At 33.7% G+C, this 20,564-nt stretch overlaps 2 protein-coding genes across 2 annotated transcripts; one reads left to right on the forward strand and one right to left on the reverse strand.

Annotated features, from left to right (window-relative positions):
- The first annotated feature begins 76 nt into the window (after nt 1–76).
- LOC101260572 (pentatricopeptide repeat-containing protein At5g19020, mitochondrial) lies at nt 77–2,860 on the forward strand. Its single transcript, XM_004229404.5, has one exon. It carries the CDS (start codon nt 664–666, stop codon nt 2,764–2,766), a length of 2,103 nt encoding a protein of 700 aa, XP_004229452.1. The 5' UTR covers nt 77–663; the 3' UTR covers nt 2,767–2,860.
- Nucleotides 2,861–2,909: 49 nt separating this feature from the next.
- On the reverse strand, nt 2,910–14,721 carry LOC101260265 (mediator of RNA polymerase II transcription subunit 33A). Its single transcript, XM_010324435.4, has 12 exons — nt 14,162–14,721; nt 12,937–13,047; nt 12,076–12,420; nt 11,395–11,702; nt 11,199–11,290; nt 9,779–10,130; nt 7,990–8,200; nt 7,472–7,586; nt 7,169–7,330; nt 5,378–6,038; nt 4,867–5,073; nt 2,910–4,298 (listed from the first exon to the last, which is right to left on the reverse strand). The coding sequence occupies exons 1-12, from the start codon at nt 14,434–14,436 to the stop codon at nt 3,181–3,183; spliced, it is 3,957 nt and encodes a 1,318-aa protein (XP_010322737.1). The 5' UTR covers nt 14,437–14,721; the 3' UTR covers nt 2,910–3,180.
- Between the last annotated feature and the right edge of the window lie 5,843 nt (nt 14,722–20,564).

Raw genomic sequence — 20,564 nt, forward strand, 5'->3', positions numbered from 1 at the left:
CTGCAGTGTTGGAATGCTGTTTCTTCCCCAAAATAACTTCTCTCCACTTAGTTTATAGTTTATGAGTTATAAGATTTTATTTTAGTTTTGCTTAAAATGAAGTGTTTGATAGTATTTTTTATTTTATTTTACCCAAACACTATAAACTTACTTAAAAGCTATTTTTGACTTGAACAAATTATTTCAACTAGTCTCTTTTTTGTAAGTGATTAATTACACCTATTTAAAAATATATAATATTATAAAGATCAACTAAATATTTAATTATTCTTTTAATATAATTTTTTTTCATGTGGCACAAAAAAGATCTTTTCATGTTAAGATATTCTTATATTTTAAAATTATTATTTATCTGTTGTAGCGATTATCTTGAATTCAAATATTTATAATTTCAAATCACATAGAAATATCAATTTCAAGTAATTTAACCAGATTTCGGGAAAAAACTACAATGTAATTTTAATTTTTTTTATATTTATATATTAATTTTAAACCTCCTAAATATAAAATTAGAAATTAATTTAATTATTTAGAATTTAAATCACTATTTTTTTTTCCGAACCCCAATAAAAATCCTAAATCCATCGTTGGCGCGTTACAAAAACACAGCATAATTGTCAAATGGTTTAATGGAGGGAAGAAAGCTTTACATGGTAGTGTGTAATGATCATTGGAATCAGATACAAGCCATCCTTTCACTTTCTTGCTCCATTTTTCTCACTCTCTTTTCCTTCTCTCAAATGGGTGTCTTCTTCATCTTCACAAGCCCCCTTGGATCACCTTCAACTCTTCTTGGACAAGGACAAAAACACCAAGAAACAAAAACCCAATTGGGAATTCTCTCTTGTTTCAGCCTTCAAGTCTTGTTCAGCAAATTCATCCATCACACACGGCCAACAACTTCACTCCCTTGTCTTGAAATCTGGTCTTCAATCCAATATTTTTATACTAAATAGCTTGATCACTTTTTATGTTAAATGCGGATTAGTAAATCATGCTAAGATAATCTTTGATTCTTGTAATAAGTTAGATGCGGTTTCTTGTAACATAATGTTATGTGGGTATGTTAAATTTGGGTTTTTGGATGATGCCTATGAGTTGTTTGATAAAATGACTGAGAGAAATTGTGTCTCTTATACGACCATGATAATGGGTTGGGTACAGAAGGGGTTTTGGAGCGAGGGGATTTCGGTTTTTAGGGATATGAGGTGCTTTGGTGTTGGTCCAAATGAGGTGACCATGGTGAATGTCATTTCAGCTTATTTGCATTGTGGGGGGATTAAGGTGGATAAAATGCTTCATGGGTTGGTGTTGAAAGTTGGGGTTATGGATTTCGTTCATGTGTCCACCAATTTACTTCATTTGTATTGTCTTGGTGGGTGTTTGAAGGATGCAAGAATGTTGTTTAATGAGATGCCTGAAAAAAATGTGGTTTCTTGGAATGTGATGCTGAATGGGTATGCTAAGGCAGGGCTAGTCGATTTAGCTAAAGAGGTTTTTGAACAGATTGTTGATAAGGATGTGGTCTCTTGGGGTACAATTATTGATGGTTATTTGCAAGCAGCAAGGTTGAATGATGCTGTCAAAAGATACCGTGATATGCTATATACTGGGCTGCATCCTAATGATGTTATGATTGTAGACTTTCTATCGACATGTGGACAAGTGATGTCAAATTTTGAGGGTAGGCAGTTTCATGGTGTAGCAGTAAAGATGGGTTTTAATCTCTTGGACTTTATTCAGGCAACAATAATTCACTTCTATGCAGCTTGCGGGGAAGTGGATCTTGCTCGTTTACAGTTTGAAGTAGGAAACAAGGACCATGTTGCATGTTGGAATGCCCTTATTGCTGGACTTGTTAGAAACAGAAAAATTGATGAGGCTAGAAACTTATTTGATCAAATGCCTGCAAGAGATGTTTTCTCTTGGAGCTCTATGATTTCTGGTTACTCACAGAGTGAGCAGCCTGATTTGGCTCTTGAGCTTTTTCATGAGATGTTAGCTATTGGCGTAAAACCAAACGAAATTACTATGGTCAGTGTCGTCTCTTCTATTGCTACTCTGGGGACCTTGAAAGAAGGTAGATGGACTCATGATTACATATGCAAAAATTCCATCCCTTTGAATGACAACTTGATGGCAGCACTGATTGACATGTATGCTAAATGTGCCAGCGTCAATGATGCCTTAGAGGTGTTCAATCAAATCCGCAAGAAAGCTGTAGATGTGTCACCATGGAATGCCATTATCTGTGGCCTGGCAATGCACGGGCATGCACAATTATCTCTGCATATCTTCTCAGATATGCTGAGGCAAAACATCAAACCCAATTCAATCACTTTTATTGGAGTCTTAAGTGCATGTTGCCACGCTGGGTTGGTGGATGCTGGTGAACAGCATTTCAAGAGCATGACTAAACTGTATAATGTAAAACCAAACATTAAGCACTATGGTTGTATGGTGGATCTTTTTGGTAGAGCAGGAAGGTTGAAAGAAGCTGAAGAGCTCATAAGGAGCATGCCTATGGAGGCAGATATCATCATATGGGGCACATTGTTGGCTGCTTGTAGAACTCATGGCAACACAGAAATAGGTGAAAGGGCAGCAGAGAACTTGGCAAGAGTGGAGCCATCTCATGGTCCTAGTAGGGTCCTTCTGTCTAACATTTATGCAGATGCCGGAAAATGGGATGATGCATTTGTCACTAGACAGGCTATGCGAAGTCGAGGATTGACAAGAACAACTGCATATAGTGGTGTTGTATGATAAATTGATTCTGTTAGTTGCTGGTGCAGAAAACTACTGAGAAGAATTCATTCACCTTCCAAATATTTCAAGTAAACTACTGATTTTTTCGTGATTCTTTTCCTTAGGAAACCATAAAGATGAACCTCAAATAAAGAAAAGGATTGAAATGAAGTATCTTGTAAAATAAAATAAAAACAGTATAAGATACTTGTTAATCACATTCAGATTATCATTAGTAGTTCAAACCTAAAAGATATATATTCCATACCCAATGTACATGACTTGCCTCCCCTCAAGAAACAGCCTACAAACACATAAAGTAGAGTTACACCTTCAAACTGTTAATAAGGTTACTTGGGTGAACACTTAAGTTTAACTACCAATAACAATCTATCTATCTACAAAATTTCTTATGGTAACTAACAGGAAATACTATGTTGAAGCCTCCACGATCAATTCTGCAGCTGATCCCATTGTACCAACCCCTCCAATGCTAAGCAAAGCAAGAGCAAGGTCCTGTTCATGCCATTGTCTTAAGCCTTTACTGAGCCTCTTTAACAACTCGGCATCCACTTCATACACCCAAGTTGGTGTACAACCTACCATCAGACTCACGAATCCCGACACATAGGCGTGCCAAGTAGACGGATCACAACCAAGTGATATTTTGCCATCCAGGACGCTGGCTATGAATTCAACATGACGCCCAATGATTTTCGGACGTCGCTTTGATGCCATGGACAACGAGTCCACACCACTCGCAAAAGCCCCACACAGTACTGCAAAGTATGCCAGTGCATACCCTTTGAGCATTGGAACTAGATCACCCTTGTCACCTTCTTGATTAGAGCTATTGACAGATAAGAACCAAGAGGGAAGAGTCTCTTTTATTAATGACTGCACCAGCCCTGATCCACCAGATAACCATAATAAAGAAGCACCAAGCAAGGCAGCTAGTTTCACCCTTGTCATTGTTGCAGCAAGCGATACATTTCCAAATTTCTTTCCATTTTTGAGTATCTTCAGTTTGTTCAACCGTTGTCTTGGAAGCTCGCTGCGTGCTATATCACTTATAGATTGCATCAAAAGTGAAACAATCTCTTCTCTCAAGAACATGATATCTCTGATGGATCTGTACACTCGTAGATACAGAATACCTGGGGCAACTGGAGAAATACCACCATAGAAATGTGATCCAAATCCGTGACCGAGAAGAGCACCAATTCCACCATTGCTTGATATGGAGGAAGAGTTCAAACCAAGGGTGGCATTGAAACAACTTTTGAGAAGCTGAATGACTGCATGGTGGTTATTAAGAAAGACAGTTCGAGATGCAGAGAAAACGAGGAAGTCACTCCACCTTTTTGCCTTTTGCGTCCACAAAGAAGCCACAATTGGCATGCAGGGCCAAGGGCAGCCAGCTGCAAGTGACTCCAGAGCCGGGCCCGCCAGATTGAGAAAACGCTGGGAGGCCTTATCAAGTTTATATGTTATAGTAAGGCTGACAAATGCGGCCAATGGCAGTGGAAGAATTGCTGGAGAGCTGCCACCTGGGAAAGCAAATTGGAATTCAATGATCAAGTACAAAAAGTTGAAGAAAAGATTTTGAGCCTAGACAATAGAGATGATTTTAGTTCTTACAGATTCAAATATAATTAAGCATAAGTTTCACAAGAAGGAAATGACACATATACCTTTGTTATCTTAAAAATGTTTTTCATGGATCTTTTGTCACTCTTGTTTTAGATATTCCCTTACTTCCAAAAAAGCTGTTTGAGTTTGGAGTACCAGGAGTATCAGATTTAACTTTCAGCAAAAATTCCGAAATTAGTGTCTTAATCTTTTTTGAAATAAAATACACATTTAAAACTATTTAGAAAAAATACAAGATATCGGAACTTTTTAAGTTAACAACCTATAAGAAGGTTACAAAAGTGTATTCAAAGAAAATATTATGACTCCTCAAAATAGTAACTGTTTCATTCGTCTTGGAACGGAGGAAGCATTTAGCTTCAGACTTAAGTCTATGTGTGGTTCAGAAGATGATGAAGCAACATATGTGGCTTTATTCAATAGAGAGAATAACATTCTTAATTACTGTAAGTAATGGGGAAAAACCTGCAACAAGGCTTGGAACATCTACACCAGTGGCTGCTAAAATTTTCTTGATCTGCTCCTCAACATTGGAGAGATTTGCAGCAGGACTTGGCCAATCAGTGCCATTCATAAAAACTGGTTTCCAAACACCACGAGTAACCTCAGCAGAGAAGTAGCTTACAATGGTTGCCAGCGATGCAGGAAGAAAATCAGCCAAATCTTTAAGACCTGAAATTTGATAATATAGAACCATGATTTTAGAGTTTGCATAAGAATTAAAGACATTGTCAAAGTGCCTGAAATTCCTTACCTCCTTCCCCTTGAAGTTATGCTTTAACACAAATTATATACATATTTATAGGGAAGCAACTATAATCAAATCCTAGAGATATATGTTATGAAAGTGCAAATAAGATATAATTGCTATTAATTCAGTCTGAGATGTGCAAGTGGATGATCTTGGAGCTGCAGATTCTACAGTTGAAAGGAAGATGTACTATAAAAGAGCCATCTATTACATGCATTGACTAACCTGTGCACAGTTCACGAGGAGAAAGTCTTCCATGGGCACATGCTGTTAGAGCAGCATCAACCACAAAGGGGACAGCTTCGAGGATGTCCCAAGCAGGTAATTTAGGCCTCATAGAAGTATCCTCACTGCCAGTTCCAGAAGAGCTACTACTTCCAGATGTTATGGAGATCAAACTCTGACTTCCCCCGTTAATCTTTTTGAACATCATGCTGAGTAAAACATCAACTGTTTGACAGACAAGAGTCCCATTCACAAGACCACACAAAGTTGAAGCTATACATGCCAAATGTTGCCTATACCAAACTCTCAATTTTGGAAATGAGTCTACAAATATTGGATTAGGAAATGAGGATCTTGCAACAGTTGCTAGTCTCCGTCTATTGGGGTCCTTCAACATGTTTTCAGAAGACACAAGATGTGAATTCCTCACTAGTAGGAGGTATTCGGGAGTTAGTTGGCATCCTACAGGGGGCACATCTCCAACTCTATATTCAATAGGTGGATGGTTGAACCTCCATAATTTTAGAAGTAGAGCAAAAGCATTTGAAAACACAGCATGCACTGAGATGTCCTCTCCTGTTGTCAATGTCCATGAGATATTGGGAGCACACGAACCAAATACCTCACATATTGTCATTGATGAAGCAGCAAGTTGTGGGACCTGAAAAATTAGAAAGCAATAGTTGGATGTTTACAAGGCATGCAAAACTCAGAAATTACTCATGCCTCTTTTCTCATTCAAATAAAAAATGGTGAGCAAATGAGTTCTCACATTTAATAGGAAGTGTTTATGGACATCTAAGACGTGTTAATGATAGAGTTGGATGCTGTAAAAATGTCTTACCTTTCACATTTACTTGAATACAACTTTTACTGTAAGAAAATAATAAATGTTTCCCACAATACAAAGAAACATCTAATAAATCTTTAAGTTCTTTCATTTCTTTTGTTAAGTAAGACTTCAGATTTGCTAATTTGTTCTTTGAGAAGAAAAATCTAAAATGTTCTCTTCTGAAAACTTTGAAGTTTCTCATTTCCTTGTTAGTATTTTCTCGAACTTACCAATTTTTACAGCATTTTGTGGAACACAAAGAAAGTGTTAGCATTACTATGTTTCACAGGTTAAAAAGGAACAAAGTAAAGGGTGTAGCTGACACCTCCTTTTAGGCCTCCCATTGTGTCATGCTATACAATGTCAGCATAATAATCTTTGAAAGTCGTGCACGAAAACTTCGTTCAGAAGACTGTCTAGTCCAAGACTTTGATAGAGGAAGTGTACCGTTGCTCTAATGCTCAATCTTATCTTACAACTTTTGAAAGGAAAATGTAACCAATCAAGCAAGTGATCTATCACAGAGAGAGAATTCAACTTGTTCACATAATGAGCTGAGAGCATGGACTACATTTCCCAGATGAAAATGATTAAATCTACTGGGGGCCCACAATTGAGATGAAGGCCCTTTGTTTAAAAAAACTTGGTTCTTTTGTTTCTATTGCAGCTCTTATATGACCAATAAATACTAAATGGTAAGTTAGGTCTGGGTGTTAGTGAAAGCTATCAATCAGTAAGTGAAGTAACCCACATGGTCCTCAACAACAACATTCCCAGTGTAGTCCCACAAAGTAGGGTCTGGGGAGGATTCAAGGTAGAGTGTACGCAGACATTACCCCTACCTCACAGGTAGATAACAGTCCAGAAAGAGTAGTGTAACCATGCAAATGAATTTATCATCATTCATAGAAACTGTTTTCATCTTATATAAGAAACAGTATCAAGTTTAACAAGCATACCATGCCGTGAAGGGAGAAAATCTGAACACAGTCCACTGGTGCTATTCCAACGAGTAAGACATTTAACATTGGAGCGTAGCCTATTAAATGGCTATCTTTACCAGAATAGTCAGTAGGAACTGGAGGAGACAATAATCTGGTTATGAAATTGACGGTATGTTCCTGCGTGATCACAACCAAAAGGAAGAACCACATTATTTCTTCGCAAGAACAATTTAATGATACTTTTAGTAATGGGTATCAGGATCGTAATGCTCTAAACAAAAGAATTTCCTTTGCTGAAGCAAACTATTTGTTTATTACCTGTATATTCCAACCACGAATCAGTGAGGCTCCACAAAGAATGGTAGCAGCAGCTATCTTCTCATCATCTTCTCCTTTGACCGCCATCTCGAAAATCTTCTCAAGCTCTGCTAAACTTCCATTAAATCCATGAGCTTAAATTAAGTTGCTTTTTACCCTTGGTTAAATCAATTAAAAAGAGCATCTGATATACTTTGCTTCAGGAAAGAAAAAAGCAACTCAAGACCAGGCTACCATCATGGAATACTAGAATAGATTTTGACTATTATCTGTCTTTACTGCAATTAGGAGTCATTGCCTAGGATAGGAGGACTACTATGTATAACTCTATCATCAGCCCTTTCCACGAATATACAAACAGTCAATTGTTGTTTCAGTACTGCAAGCTCCAATTGTTACAGAGTTTTGATGCTCAGATAAGTTACAACATAAACTTGGTTTTTTTTTCTTGACTTAATCACTGAAGTGTAGACATTTTAGGGAACAAAATTGTCAGTGTAAAGCTATCCTAAGCATACCTTGAAGCTGGAGCAGAAACCAAAGCATTAATAATAGCGGGAGTCAACGGGGCCCCCTTCATAAATGATGACCAACCAGGCACTTGAGTTGGCATACTGTGCGCTAACTGGTTCAAGCGTCCATTCACGTAACCAGGCCAAAAATAAGCAGAAGTGTCCAGCAAATTTCTGGCAATGCAAGCCTCAACTATCAAGTGATGCAGGTTACCAGCTGCAAGGCCAAAGTTCAACTTAGGTTGAAGTGATCAGACAACAAATTCTGCAAGAAATGTTGGATCACCATAACATCCACTTCACTGGTGTACTTTTCACATATTCTTGACCTCTAGCCACATACAATAATAACATCTTTCTACATTATATCACCACATTAAAATGAAGGTTTCAAGAAAGTGAGCATTGTTAGGCATCTCGTCACGGATGGAAACAATGTCAGATAATGGTAATTTTTTCAGCAAAATGACCTGTCAAATAAGGTTTAAACAATTGCCAAAAATCTTTTAAAATGATCATTCTTGTACATCTAACACAACCTTTATCATGGATCAACAGATCGGAAAGTGTATAATCCTCTACCAAACCATTAATGACTTCACAACATCAGTAGAAAATAGTGTACATATATATGCACATGTTTATTGATATAGATGCCCCAATAAGGAGGTATGAGAGGTTGGATATATGGTGGATATAAGGAGAGGTAGAGGTACATCAAAGAAGTCTTGGGGAGAGGTGATTTGACAGGATCTGGCACACCTGCAGCTTACCGAGGACATGACCTAGATAGGAAGATATGAAGGTCGAGAATTAGGGTAGAAGGTTAGTAGATAGTCGAGCATTTTCTAGTTCTCTTATCAGTATTGTTATTATTAATTTCCTACTATCGTATTCTTCGATTTTAGTATTACATGTTGTTATCGTATTATTTGTCTACATATGTTGCTCGGACTCTCCAAATATAATGTTGCACCCGTGTCAGATCATCCAAGAATGCATTGCTCTTGGAGGATCCTACACGCACTCGGCATTTTTTGAAGAGTACTAGTAACATAGGTTGCTACTTGTTCTCTTCTTAATTTGCTTTATCATGGCTTCTTCGCTATAACATTTTCTTTGACATACTAGATTTTTAATATGCTAACTCGAGCCGAGGGTATATCGGAAACAACTTCTCCACCTTCATAAGGTAGGGGTTAGGCACTGTACACACCACCCTCCCAGAACCCACTTGTGGGATTACACTGGGTATGTTGTTGTTGTATACACACACATGATTATAGACTCAAGTAATGGTACGAAAAAATGAATCTGCAATAAATTTCCATTACATATAAAGCATGCTCTATATGCCCCACATCTGGCAAGCTAGAATTGTGATCATTACAAGTCTACCACCATTTCTTGATCACAGCAATACATATTTTATACTATCATGTATAGGTCAAAGATATCTAAAAACATTTGTTCTCTATAATGATGTATATCATGATCTATCTTCTTGCCAATTTTTTACACTACTCTTGCTTCTAATCTATACTAATGCAATTACTTTGAGTTGCACCTAAATTTGAAAACTTATTTTTCCTCACGCGTTTGACATATACTATTCACTAGATCCTAAAACATGCATAGAATGGACAAATCAAACCATTTCCCAAGCCTATAGTTAGAAACCTAGTAAACCCATCAATCCTGCCTCTCTGAATCTCTGTTACAGTTAACAGAGTAAAACAAAGGGTAGAACCTAAACTTTCAAGCTCCATTTAGTCATGTAAAAGAGAGTGCTTACAACAGTTGGTTGGCATATCTTTCATGTTGATGCACTCAAAGTATGAAGTGTTGGCGCCTGATCTAAACATCATAGCTTTAGCAGCAGCCTGGTTGGCTGCATTAGTGACTGCCTGAGGTGGAGTTAGCAAGCTTTGATAATCACCCAGGTTCTGTAAACAAGAGATTACATCTTCACGCCGTGTGCCTTCAACCTGCTTTTTCATATGCCTGCCTATGCTGGATTCAATTTCATCACATGCTTCACTTTCCTCTTCCTCAATAAGATCGGCAATGACAAGTGTTATGATAGAGAACAACATGCACAAGCGAGTATCTAGACGAGGTACAGGGCCCTCAATCGGATCCCTCTCCTAAGACAATTGAAAAAAGCACTAATCAAAAACAAATAAAAAGTTTTTATACTACAAATGAAATAAATTGTATTATCTTAATATTTTGAACGAAACGAATATTGTGCTCATGGAATGTAGTCATACTTTACTCACTGCAAACTTGCTTACTGCAACTGTTTAGGCAGCACTTAACTCATCCAAAAAAAACATGATAATAATAATATTGCTTAGGTAACACTTGAAAACATCTTTTTTCATTCTGGGAGAGTTCAACACCGACAGAAAACGAATAAGACGTATCTTATGTCCTAAGACAAGCTTTGGTAATCTAGTACTTCTACAATTAGGTTCGCACTTGCCTTCTTCAAAAGTCGGTGAAGAGCTTATAGTATAATAAATAAATAGACAGTGATTAGAAATGAAGAAAATTAAGAAAAATCTATCATTTATGAATGCCCAAAGAGAAATGTTCTGTAAAAATTAAGAAAAATCTATCATTTATGAATGCCCAAAGAGAAATGTTCTGTAAATAGTATTAGCTTATCTGGAACTCCATAATCCATGTAAGGCACTCTATAGCTGCTATGCTACGGCATCAGATTCTCAAATATTTGTAAAGATATGGCACTTGGGCCTAACTCAAGCCCAAAAGCTAGTGCTTTCATAAACCGACCCTCCATTTGACAGAGATAATTAACATATAGCCGATCTATGTACTTTCTTCCTAAAATGATTGGAACTCTGTTATTAACCTCATTCTCTTTATCGCCTAAATTTAGTCTACAGCTCTCTTGTCTTTCTCTAAGACTCTAACAAATAGTTTATTCAGCTATGTTGCAGCACCATCATACAAAATACTCAACTTCATCTTTCCAAGATAAAGATGAAAATATTTAAAGAATCTAGTGATCTCAAGAATCTATGAAAAGTTCTAGATAAATTTTTCACATGAATCACACATGACAAATAAGGACAATAATGCACAACTACTTTGAAGCCCATAAAGTTAAAGATTTGGAAATTAAGCTGGAGAAATATAAATTTGAGTACATTAAGCACAAACTAAATGCAAAAAAAATTGCTAACCCTTTGAACAAGTCGTAGAGCTGCCATCCAGAGTCCTAAAAATGTCTCATGCCAAGTTGTAGCATTGATTGCTTGTAGGGACTTGACTAAATCTGCACAAGTAAAGCACCACCATCTATTAAACACATCAAAAATTAGTACAGTTATCAATAATTCTATATTGGTACAGAAAATGTGAGATAAAAAGTAATTGCACCAGTAATAATTTCAATGGCGCTTGTAGCATTAACTTGTGAACCATCCATTGCATCTTCCAGGAAGAGATCTAGAGGAAGCCAAAGCGAAGAACGGCTACTCCCAAAACAAAGACCAGCACAAGTAGCTAGAGATCGTGAAGTGCTTCTGACATAATGTTCCTGTAAGGAATTTGCTTTGCTTAAATTGTGAGCATCTGATGCCAGCTGAAGAAGTGCCTTGGGTGATATTATGCTTGAACTTTGCAGTGCTGATGAATTTCCAGCCAGTAGTTGTATGCGCTGAACAAAAGCTCCCCAATGCACAGGCCTGACAGGTTTTGGAACAATATTAGTTGGGTATTTCAATAAGAGTGAAACTACAGAAAGTCATTCCAAGGAAGTAATAGATATTTGAAGTCTCAAAATGAAGCTTGAGTTGTCAAGGTACATATGATTTGAAACTATTATTAAAGAGACACATAGGTTAAACATGTGGCAGTTACATTAAGGTACTATTGATTTTATCATTTTCCATGTAAGTGCATCCACGGCCACATGAAATAATGCTAACTCACAAAACTTGTAACTTGACGTGCAAAGCTAAAACTAAACATGAAGTCTTTTCAACATAGACAAACATCAAATAACACTTGAAACGATGCGTAGAGTTCAGAAATAGATTGTAAAGAGAAAATTCTGACATGTTTTGGCGAGCCAAGTAAAGAATCTTGGCAGTTACTTTGTTTTGTAAAAATTGCCCTATCAACTCAATTGCCAGAAGAGTGTTCAAATTCTTCAACCGTTCTCTTTGTTCATTCCTCTCCATATCAGCTATGCAGCCATCTATCTCCACATCTTCAGGCTTAATTGGCCATCTAGATTTCTTTTCTGGAGTAAGTTGGAGCAACCCTTCATCGTCCAGTGATGCATCAAGTAATTGCCAAACAAGTGAGAAGATAATCTCAACAACTAGAACACCAGGCTCATCAGCATGCACACCAAATATCTCAGTCAAATGAAGGATGCTATCCAAGAAATTCACAACCCTGCATGTAGAACGTTATTTTGGAATCAGGTCAATTGAATGAATCAACCGTGGAATGCATTGTAATGATGGGAGAACACAATACAAAAGGCTTATGGAAGATTCTATCATAGAAGGTAAATTCAAAGTCACCTCAAGACCTAAATCCCTGACACACCCAAGAATCAACATTGCTCAATATACATACCATCTGGCTTGTGAATTTAAGCAAATATAATTGGCTTAATCTACAATTTCAAAAAACAACAATCATTCTTTTCCCTGCTCTTGTAATATTCTTAATCTCTACGATAAAATTGTCTAGTTTTAATGATCTAGAGAAGTCTCTGATATCATCTGTCATGCCTTAAACTAATTTGCCTAGGCTTTCCTCTCATGTAAACATTCTGAATCCTACCAAGCCAAAAGATCCCAAAGTAGTGGATTAGCATATGAAGCAAAGGAGCCATAGGTTTAGATGGCAAATACTAACATTAAAAAGAATGTGACACAAAGAGCCATTAACAGAACCACTCACTTCTTATAACTGAGCATGTTTACATGGTTTTTAAGAGTGAAAATATGTCTTCTCATGAGTTCCATGTAGAGCCTAAATGCTGCCGGCCTCAGGCGTCGATTTTGGATTACCCTGTAAAAATTAAAGGCGAGTGAATGTAAGAGTTAAGATACAAACACACACAAACAAAAATAGAAAACAAGAAACTGGATTATGATGAAGATATCAATAGTACCTTGACGGGAACTCTACAATGCCAACAAAACATCATAAACACATATTTAAGGCCAGAATTTGTTTCTAAGTTGCATGTATAGACATACTAAAAGATGAAAGATTAAAACAAGATATTTGGAACTGAAGCATCTGGACAAGTAAAAGATAAATACTGTAATGTCCATTAAAATCCCCATAAGTATTCATTTCATTTCAACTTGTGATCTACAGCAGAGATGTGGTTTGCAAGCTTGCACATAGTTTAAAATAACAACATAAAGGAACCCAAAGGAAGCTGTAAACCAATTGCAAGCTCGTTATTGTTAATACTACACTCTGGAAAAGCTCAAAACATGGTTAAGTTACTTTCAGAATACTTTGTGATGGTCAATATGGAGAGACACTTGAAGATCCAGACCAAAATAGTCGACAAGATTATGCTAAAGTCCTAGGAAAATGATTTTTTTTTTCAGTAGAAAGAGAGAACAAATAGAAATTTTGATATAAACTGATAAATAGTGCATTACAACAACGAAGGCACGCTAAGCATCTAATATCCATATCAACTAAGATTGCATTTTTTCCATTTTATCATCCATAAAATGCACCTATGAATAACAAGAAGCAACACACAACACAAGTAGACAGACACGAGTTAACATTAACAAAGCAGGGGCAGAGGATCCAGGTAGGGACAAGGGGTTCATCAGAACCTTCCTTGGGGTAAAATTACACTGTTTTAACATGGTTTAAATTATTTTTTAGGTATAAATAGTAGACGTTGAAACACCTATGGCTTCTTCGTGTTTAGTTTACATATTTTCAACCTCTTAATGAAAATCCTCGCTCCGACAACAGGACTCATCATCTAACAAAGCTTCTCAAAAACCTATATTGACCTTGCTACATTTGTTAAAACAATGCATTTCTTCAAATAAACAACCCAAGAAAGCTAAAGATTCAATCTTTACAGAAAGGCACTGAAGAATCAACAAATTGGGAACAAAAAGACAGTAAAAAAACAACAAACCTGCTGGAAAGCAGAGGAAAAACAATGATGGGTGAGACAATCTTGAGAACCAAAGCCTTTTCCAAGAACTTCCATGCTATAGGCAAATTGTTTTCCCAACAAATGTGAGATACCAAGAAATTGGCTAACTCAAAAGAGGGCAAAGACACCCCTGATGAACTAAGACATGAAGAAACTTGAACTGCCCACACCAATGGATCACCACCCTTTTCTTGTTCTACCTTAGTTATCTCCAAAACACTGTCCCAAAGATTTCCCTCCTCAGATACCTCCATTATGTCATCACTCTTTGCTCTACAACAAATTAAAAGGTTTTGAGATTTTCTTGAGACTCTACTTAGAGGCAGGTTTTGGCATGGCTATAGATAGCTAGACAAAGGGGTTCTTGTTCTTCCTTTTTCTTTTTTTTTTGGTGGCTCTATTTTTGGTTAATAGACAAGTGGATAGAGTTAAAATATGTAGGTAAGATGTGGTTGGTTAGAAAATGTGAATGTCAAACTCAATGAAGTTGTTAAAAAATGAAGAATATTAGTTCAACCTCCTCTTTTCTAATTATATATTGTTTTGTTTTGGTGTTACTCTCTATTATAAGATTTCTTTTAAGGAAAAAAAATAATAAATAGTATTATTTGATCCATATTATCCCTTATTAATTTATTAATCTTTATTTATATATGTGCTTTTTAGTTCTAGAATAATTTATGTTAAGAACAAAATTCAGAAAAAGATAATCAATTTTCTTTTTATTATTTAAATTAACAACTATTTGAAAACATGTATTTTTAGTATACATGACAATAAAAAGTAAAAGAGAGAGTAATAAAAGTGAATCTCATCAATAAATTTTGGAAGTAGATTTTTTGGGGGGAAAAAAAAGAAAATAGTTTGTAATGGAAGATGGTTGATTTGTAAAAAAAAATTTTAATTTTTTTTTATAAAAAAAATTAGTCTGAAATTTTATTTCCACTCACAGATCTTCAATCTTTTCAAGTAAAATACATGATCATACACAATTTCAAGTTCTAAATTATTTTTTAAGAAAACTTCAAAAACATTTTTTTTAATATCAACTATATTTACGATTATATATTATTTAAATGTATAAATATATTCATAAAACTTAAATTTTTGTATGGATTTTAGAAGGTGAAAGTGACCAAATGCTATTTTAGTTGTTTTTAATGTGTATAAAATTGCATCATAATATGGACATTATCAATCTTATCTCAGTGTCTAATCCAATGTACATTTTAGGATCTAGATTAAGATGTGAAAGAGCCTTTTCAACTATCACAAAATACAAATTAGTAATTGTAATAGAAATATTTATTATCAGGTGCAGAATTAAAAGATATTTTATACATGCCACTAAATTTAATGTTGATCCTTCTCAAGTTGTTTTCTTTAGTTAAAATGAAACATCCATCAATTGACATAATGAGGGAAAAAATTGAACAAGATGCCCTTATTGGTGCATGTTTAAGAAGAGATATTGTTTTTAAATACTCCTAATATATATATATCAAATCAAATCGAATCGATTAAATAAACTAATCTTTTATTTGAGTTGCTTTTTATATTTTTAAAAAAGAAAAAACTAAATCAAACAAAACCGATTCTTATATAATGAACAGGACTCTAATGAAAAATAGTAAGATATGATGCATCTTTTATTTTCTATTGGATTAGGTATCAATATAAGCAAAAACTAACATAATTGGAGTTCTAGTATAAGAATTATAAGACCTAAAAAATGACATCTAAATACCACATTTCCTTTTGAATAATTTTCTCTTTTTTTCTTTATTTTTTGATGAATTATTTCTTCTATTTTTGTGTATAATTGATTATTGTATAGTTAAATTAAATTAAATCGATATCGAAATCAATAACAATCAAATCTGTAAATGTATATTATAATTGATTTAATTTAATTTTATTAATTTAAAAGTTGAATAAGTTAATTTGATATTCATCGTTCACAAAAAACCTCTACTTGTCAATGGATCTAAATGCAACCTTCATCACATGGATAAAAGAATAGTTAGTTAAGTTAAAACTAAAGAAGATTAATTTAAAGATTTATTACCAACATCTTTTGGTTGCTAATCCAAACACATATGACTAGCCATAAATCAAATATATTGCAAATAATTTTTTTAATTTATCTTTTTTTTTTTCCTTTTGATTTATGACAAATATATGTAGTGCACCAAATCCCATGCCCCACTTCACAGAAATCTGACAGAAAAGTGAATATTATGTATCAAACAAATAGTATCCAGGAATAATATATCGTGCCGTATTGGTGAGACTGTTTTTCATTTAACTAGGAGTTTTTGTGTTCAAGCATAAAATATGAAAATCTTGTTGTAAGTGTTGTTTTTATATTCCTAAGATATTTAAAATAAAAAAAATTATGAACTTGATAAGAAACAAGAAAGTTTAAAGAGTATTCTCAAACTAGAAAATTAAAATTAATAGAGAAAATATAATCAGAAACGGATTAGAAATAATATAAAAATATTTTTCTCAAAGAAAGAAAGTTGAGCCCACTAAATGCACCATGTCCACTTGATGAAATTATTTCCCTCAAGCACCTGAGATTAATGGAATATATCCTTCCAAGATTGAACGATCTTACTCACCGATGTATCAGTACCTAAAATCACGATGTCAGCGAATCACTCAACGACAATAAAGTGCAATTAGAATATCAAATTTAGTAATAGTAGAAGAAATCCAAAAAAAAAATATTTTTTTCACTAAATGAGAGGAAATCCCTCAATATATTAAAAACAAAAAGGATAATGTAAAAAGATTCTTATTATGCCTTAGTTGAAAAGATAGAAACCTTTTAAGAATGACACGATCTTTTGAAAAGGTCATACTTTTCGTAAAAATCATAATTTTCATAAAAATTGCAATTCTTTATTTTCTATTCATACCTTTTAAAACCTCAAAAAGGAAATATCACTTGAATCCTATAACTTTTTATATTTAAATTTAGTCAAAATTTCAGATAAAAAGTAAAAAACAAAAGTAAGTAGCTAGGAACAATGTTTAACTTTAAATGGAATAATTATTATTTAAACCATAATGATAACCAATCACCTATTGACTAGTAATTTTAATATTCTCAGTTTAATAGTAAAAAATGTACAGATGTCACATAATTATTAATAGAGATAAATTAAGCATAACGGATCTATAGCTAAAACTTAATGCATCGTGCCTATTTAATTTTAAATGTCTTATAGCTAAATATTCATAAATGAACCTAATAGTCCACACATATATTTAACTGAATTTTGCAAATTTTATTCAAATAGTATATTTTTATTAATATATTCGATAAATAAACAAAAATTATTAAATTTTAAATTAATTAAAATTACAAAATTCATAAAATTATATCGCACGTAACTATAATTAACTTTGTTTAATTTCTCACCAACTTTACTCTCTCTTGCATTAGGAAAAAAAAAATAGGACATAAAAGTAAAATTATATAAATTTGATAGTGGTTTGGAGTAGGTAAAGAAGATGACATGGTGACATCCCTATCAAAGTTTGGCCTCACAGTGATCATGTTGCTTTAGGTATAAAAACCCTATTTTTCCATCCCCACTTTTTTTTTTTCTAATAAGGGCAAATATGAATATATTTTCTCCATTTCAAAATAATTTTCGCATTTCACTTTTTGAAAATTAATCTAATTAAATTTTGAAAAAGAAAATAGTGATATCTAAAAAGGAACAGAGAAAATAATATAATGTATGCATGTAGCTCATCTTTGATGGGGTAGAAACTATTTTAAAACATATATATATGTCAAGTTTCTTGGCTAGCGTTTGACCATAGATTTTTAAATATTATTGGCAAATATTATTCGGGTGAAATTTCACCATTTGTTTGGCCATAGTATTTGGGAATTATATTTCACTTTTTTAAAAAAATATGATTTATACCCATAAGTTTTAAAAACTATCAAAACTAACTATAAGTTTGTATTACAAGTCAATTGGATGTTCGTTGGAACAATTACAAATAACATCCATGACACTAGAGCAATGTAGTAGTTTGGAGTGAGTGCAACAAGCATAATTTCATATATCGTGAAGTAGACAAAGCACGTGACTTTGTTACCTTGAATCTATTTTTCATCATTTTCATCAATAATCATATTACTATTTAATATTCACTCAATACTTTAGTGTTCACGTAAAAAATTATGTAATACATTGCAAATAACTATTATAGTAGATTTTTTTGTAAAAGAAAAAGTTTAGGTAAAATTTCAATTTTTAAAAAATCCCAAATAATTATATTTGGCCCAAATACTAAAAAATAAAAAAAAACTAGTATTTAAAAATTTCAGATATTTGCCAAAAATATTTGTCAAATTATATAGACAAACATTTTTTATCAATTTTTTTCTCAAATATTATTTGAAAAATCTATGGCCAAATTACTTCTTCTTTTTTTTTTCCTCTTTTGCTCTATTTCACATTTCAAAAATTAAAAAAAAATGCATTCTTTGTTCAAAAAAAGTTAGTTTAAGTGTTTTTCTTAAAAATCAGTAGCTATGTTTTGGCTTCTATTTGAAATTTAAGAAAAGGTTAAAAGTAAAAAGACCATCAATTATGTAATTAGATATTTTGTTTAGGAAGACATTATAGTTTGCACATGCTAAGTGTCAGGGTAATAATTATCATAATCATAATCATAATATAAGCTTAGATGGAGATGTTTAACTTTAATAATCCCAAATAATCAAGTTGGACTTCTCATGTTTTAGATATTATTTTTTGGGTTTGTTGGTAATTAATTGAATTTGTTAATTAATTATATGTTGGATTGACTTAATTTAATGTTTATGAAATAGGGTTTGTCTGGGACAACTAACAACTGGATATGTCAGATATATGGTGTTATGTCACCCTAAAATATTAAGATTAAAAGGTAAACAAACAATAATCTGTTATTGTGTCTTTGTCTCAAAGAGATTAGGAATTCATTTCAATAAATAATTTTTTAAAAAAATGGTGTCTTTATCTCTCTATGTCTGTACTTTAGTGTATAATTTTCTGGAGGGGTAGCTTCAAAGTTGAAACACTCCATGTGGGGCCATCTCTTGATCCCATAACACCCCCCCCCCCCCCCCCAAACCTTCTACCAAGATTCTCATTTTTGGTCACATCAATAATGCAAATAATTTTCATACTTACTCTCTTTCATACTTTACGTGACATATTTGTTATGATCGATTTCAAAAAATAATACTATATTTATGATTTATTTTATACTATAAATATTTTTTTATCTTTAAATTTGTGTTAAGTCAAACAATATCATATAAATTAATAAACAGAGGGGGTGAACGTCAAGATAATCTGACTAACCCTCATGTAGTTGAAGGGTGTCGATTAACACCTCTTCATCGAAAAATTACATTGCGTAACTAAAATAAAGATATCTTTTGTATATATATATTACATATCGATACTTCTCGACTTCTATGACGATTTACTTCTTTATAGTTTGACACCTCTAAATTGAAATTCTGACTCCGCCAATGCCTCACCCCCACACCCCCACCCACTCTCTATACATATTATATAATTTTTTTTTGGAAAATAATGGTTGGTGGGAGAGATGATTCTTGCATTATCTCAAATCACCAACTTTTTTTTATATAAAAAGAATAAAATTGTAGCATGTGGAGTGTGCACAAGTGATGATATGATTCAGGCTGTTGGCAAGTGGGATGAAGCATGGAACTATTTCTGAAATAAATCTTCATAAGATAATGATGGATCATGGATGTGCACATAGAGTGGCAAAGTTGTGCACACAAGAAATTTACATTTTTCCATAGGATGTGGTCCTGTGACAACCTAGTCCCTTCTACTTTTCTCCAAGCGCTTCAAACATTTATGTCGGATTAGCTTGTACGTGCCTTAACTCGCTTCAAACATTTATGTCGAATTAGCTTGTACGTACCTTAACTATTTTATTGATTATGCGTTTGAGTACTTTACCCATCAAATTTGACAAATAGAATATAATCACACACACCCATCTATTATTACCTTAATGAAATGATTTATAATGACACTCGCTCACACAAAAACCGTTTTAGAACTTTGTGATTGATCAAACAATGCTAGATAGAATAGAAAAAGTAGTACTTATTCAATTATATTTTTCTCTGCTAAGATTTAATCAAGATTTTAGATTTGTACTCACTTTGTTGATCATTATACCATGGTTGCCCTTGTGGTAGGTCACCTTAAAGCATCAAAAAATCTAAACACATAGTTACAATGTTGTGACATAAAACACCTTCCATTGTAAAAAAAAAATAAAAATAAATAAGAACTCACAAAACAAATAGAAG

This window comes from Solanum lycopersicum, chromosome 1, assembly GCF_036512215.1.
Source record: "Solanum lycopersicum chromosome 1, SLM_r2.1".
In the NCBI taxonomy this organism is placed as follows: domain Eukaryota; kingdom Viridiplantae; phylum Streptophyta; class Magnoliopsida; order Solanales; family Solanaceae; genus Solanum; species Solanum lycopersicum.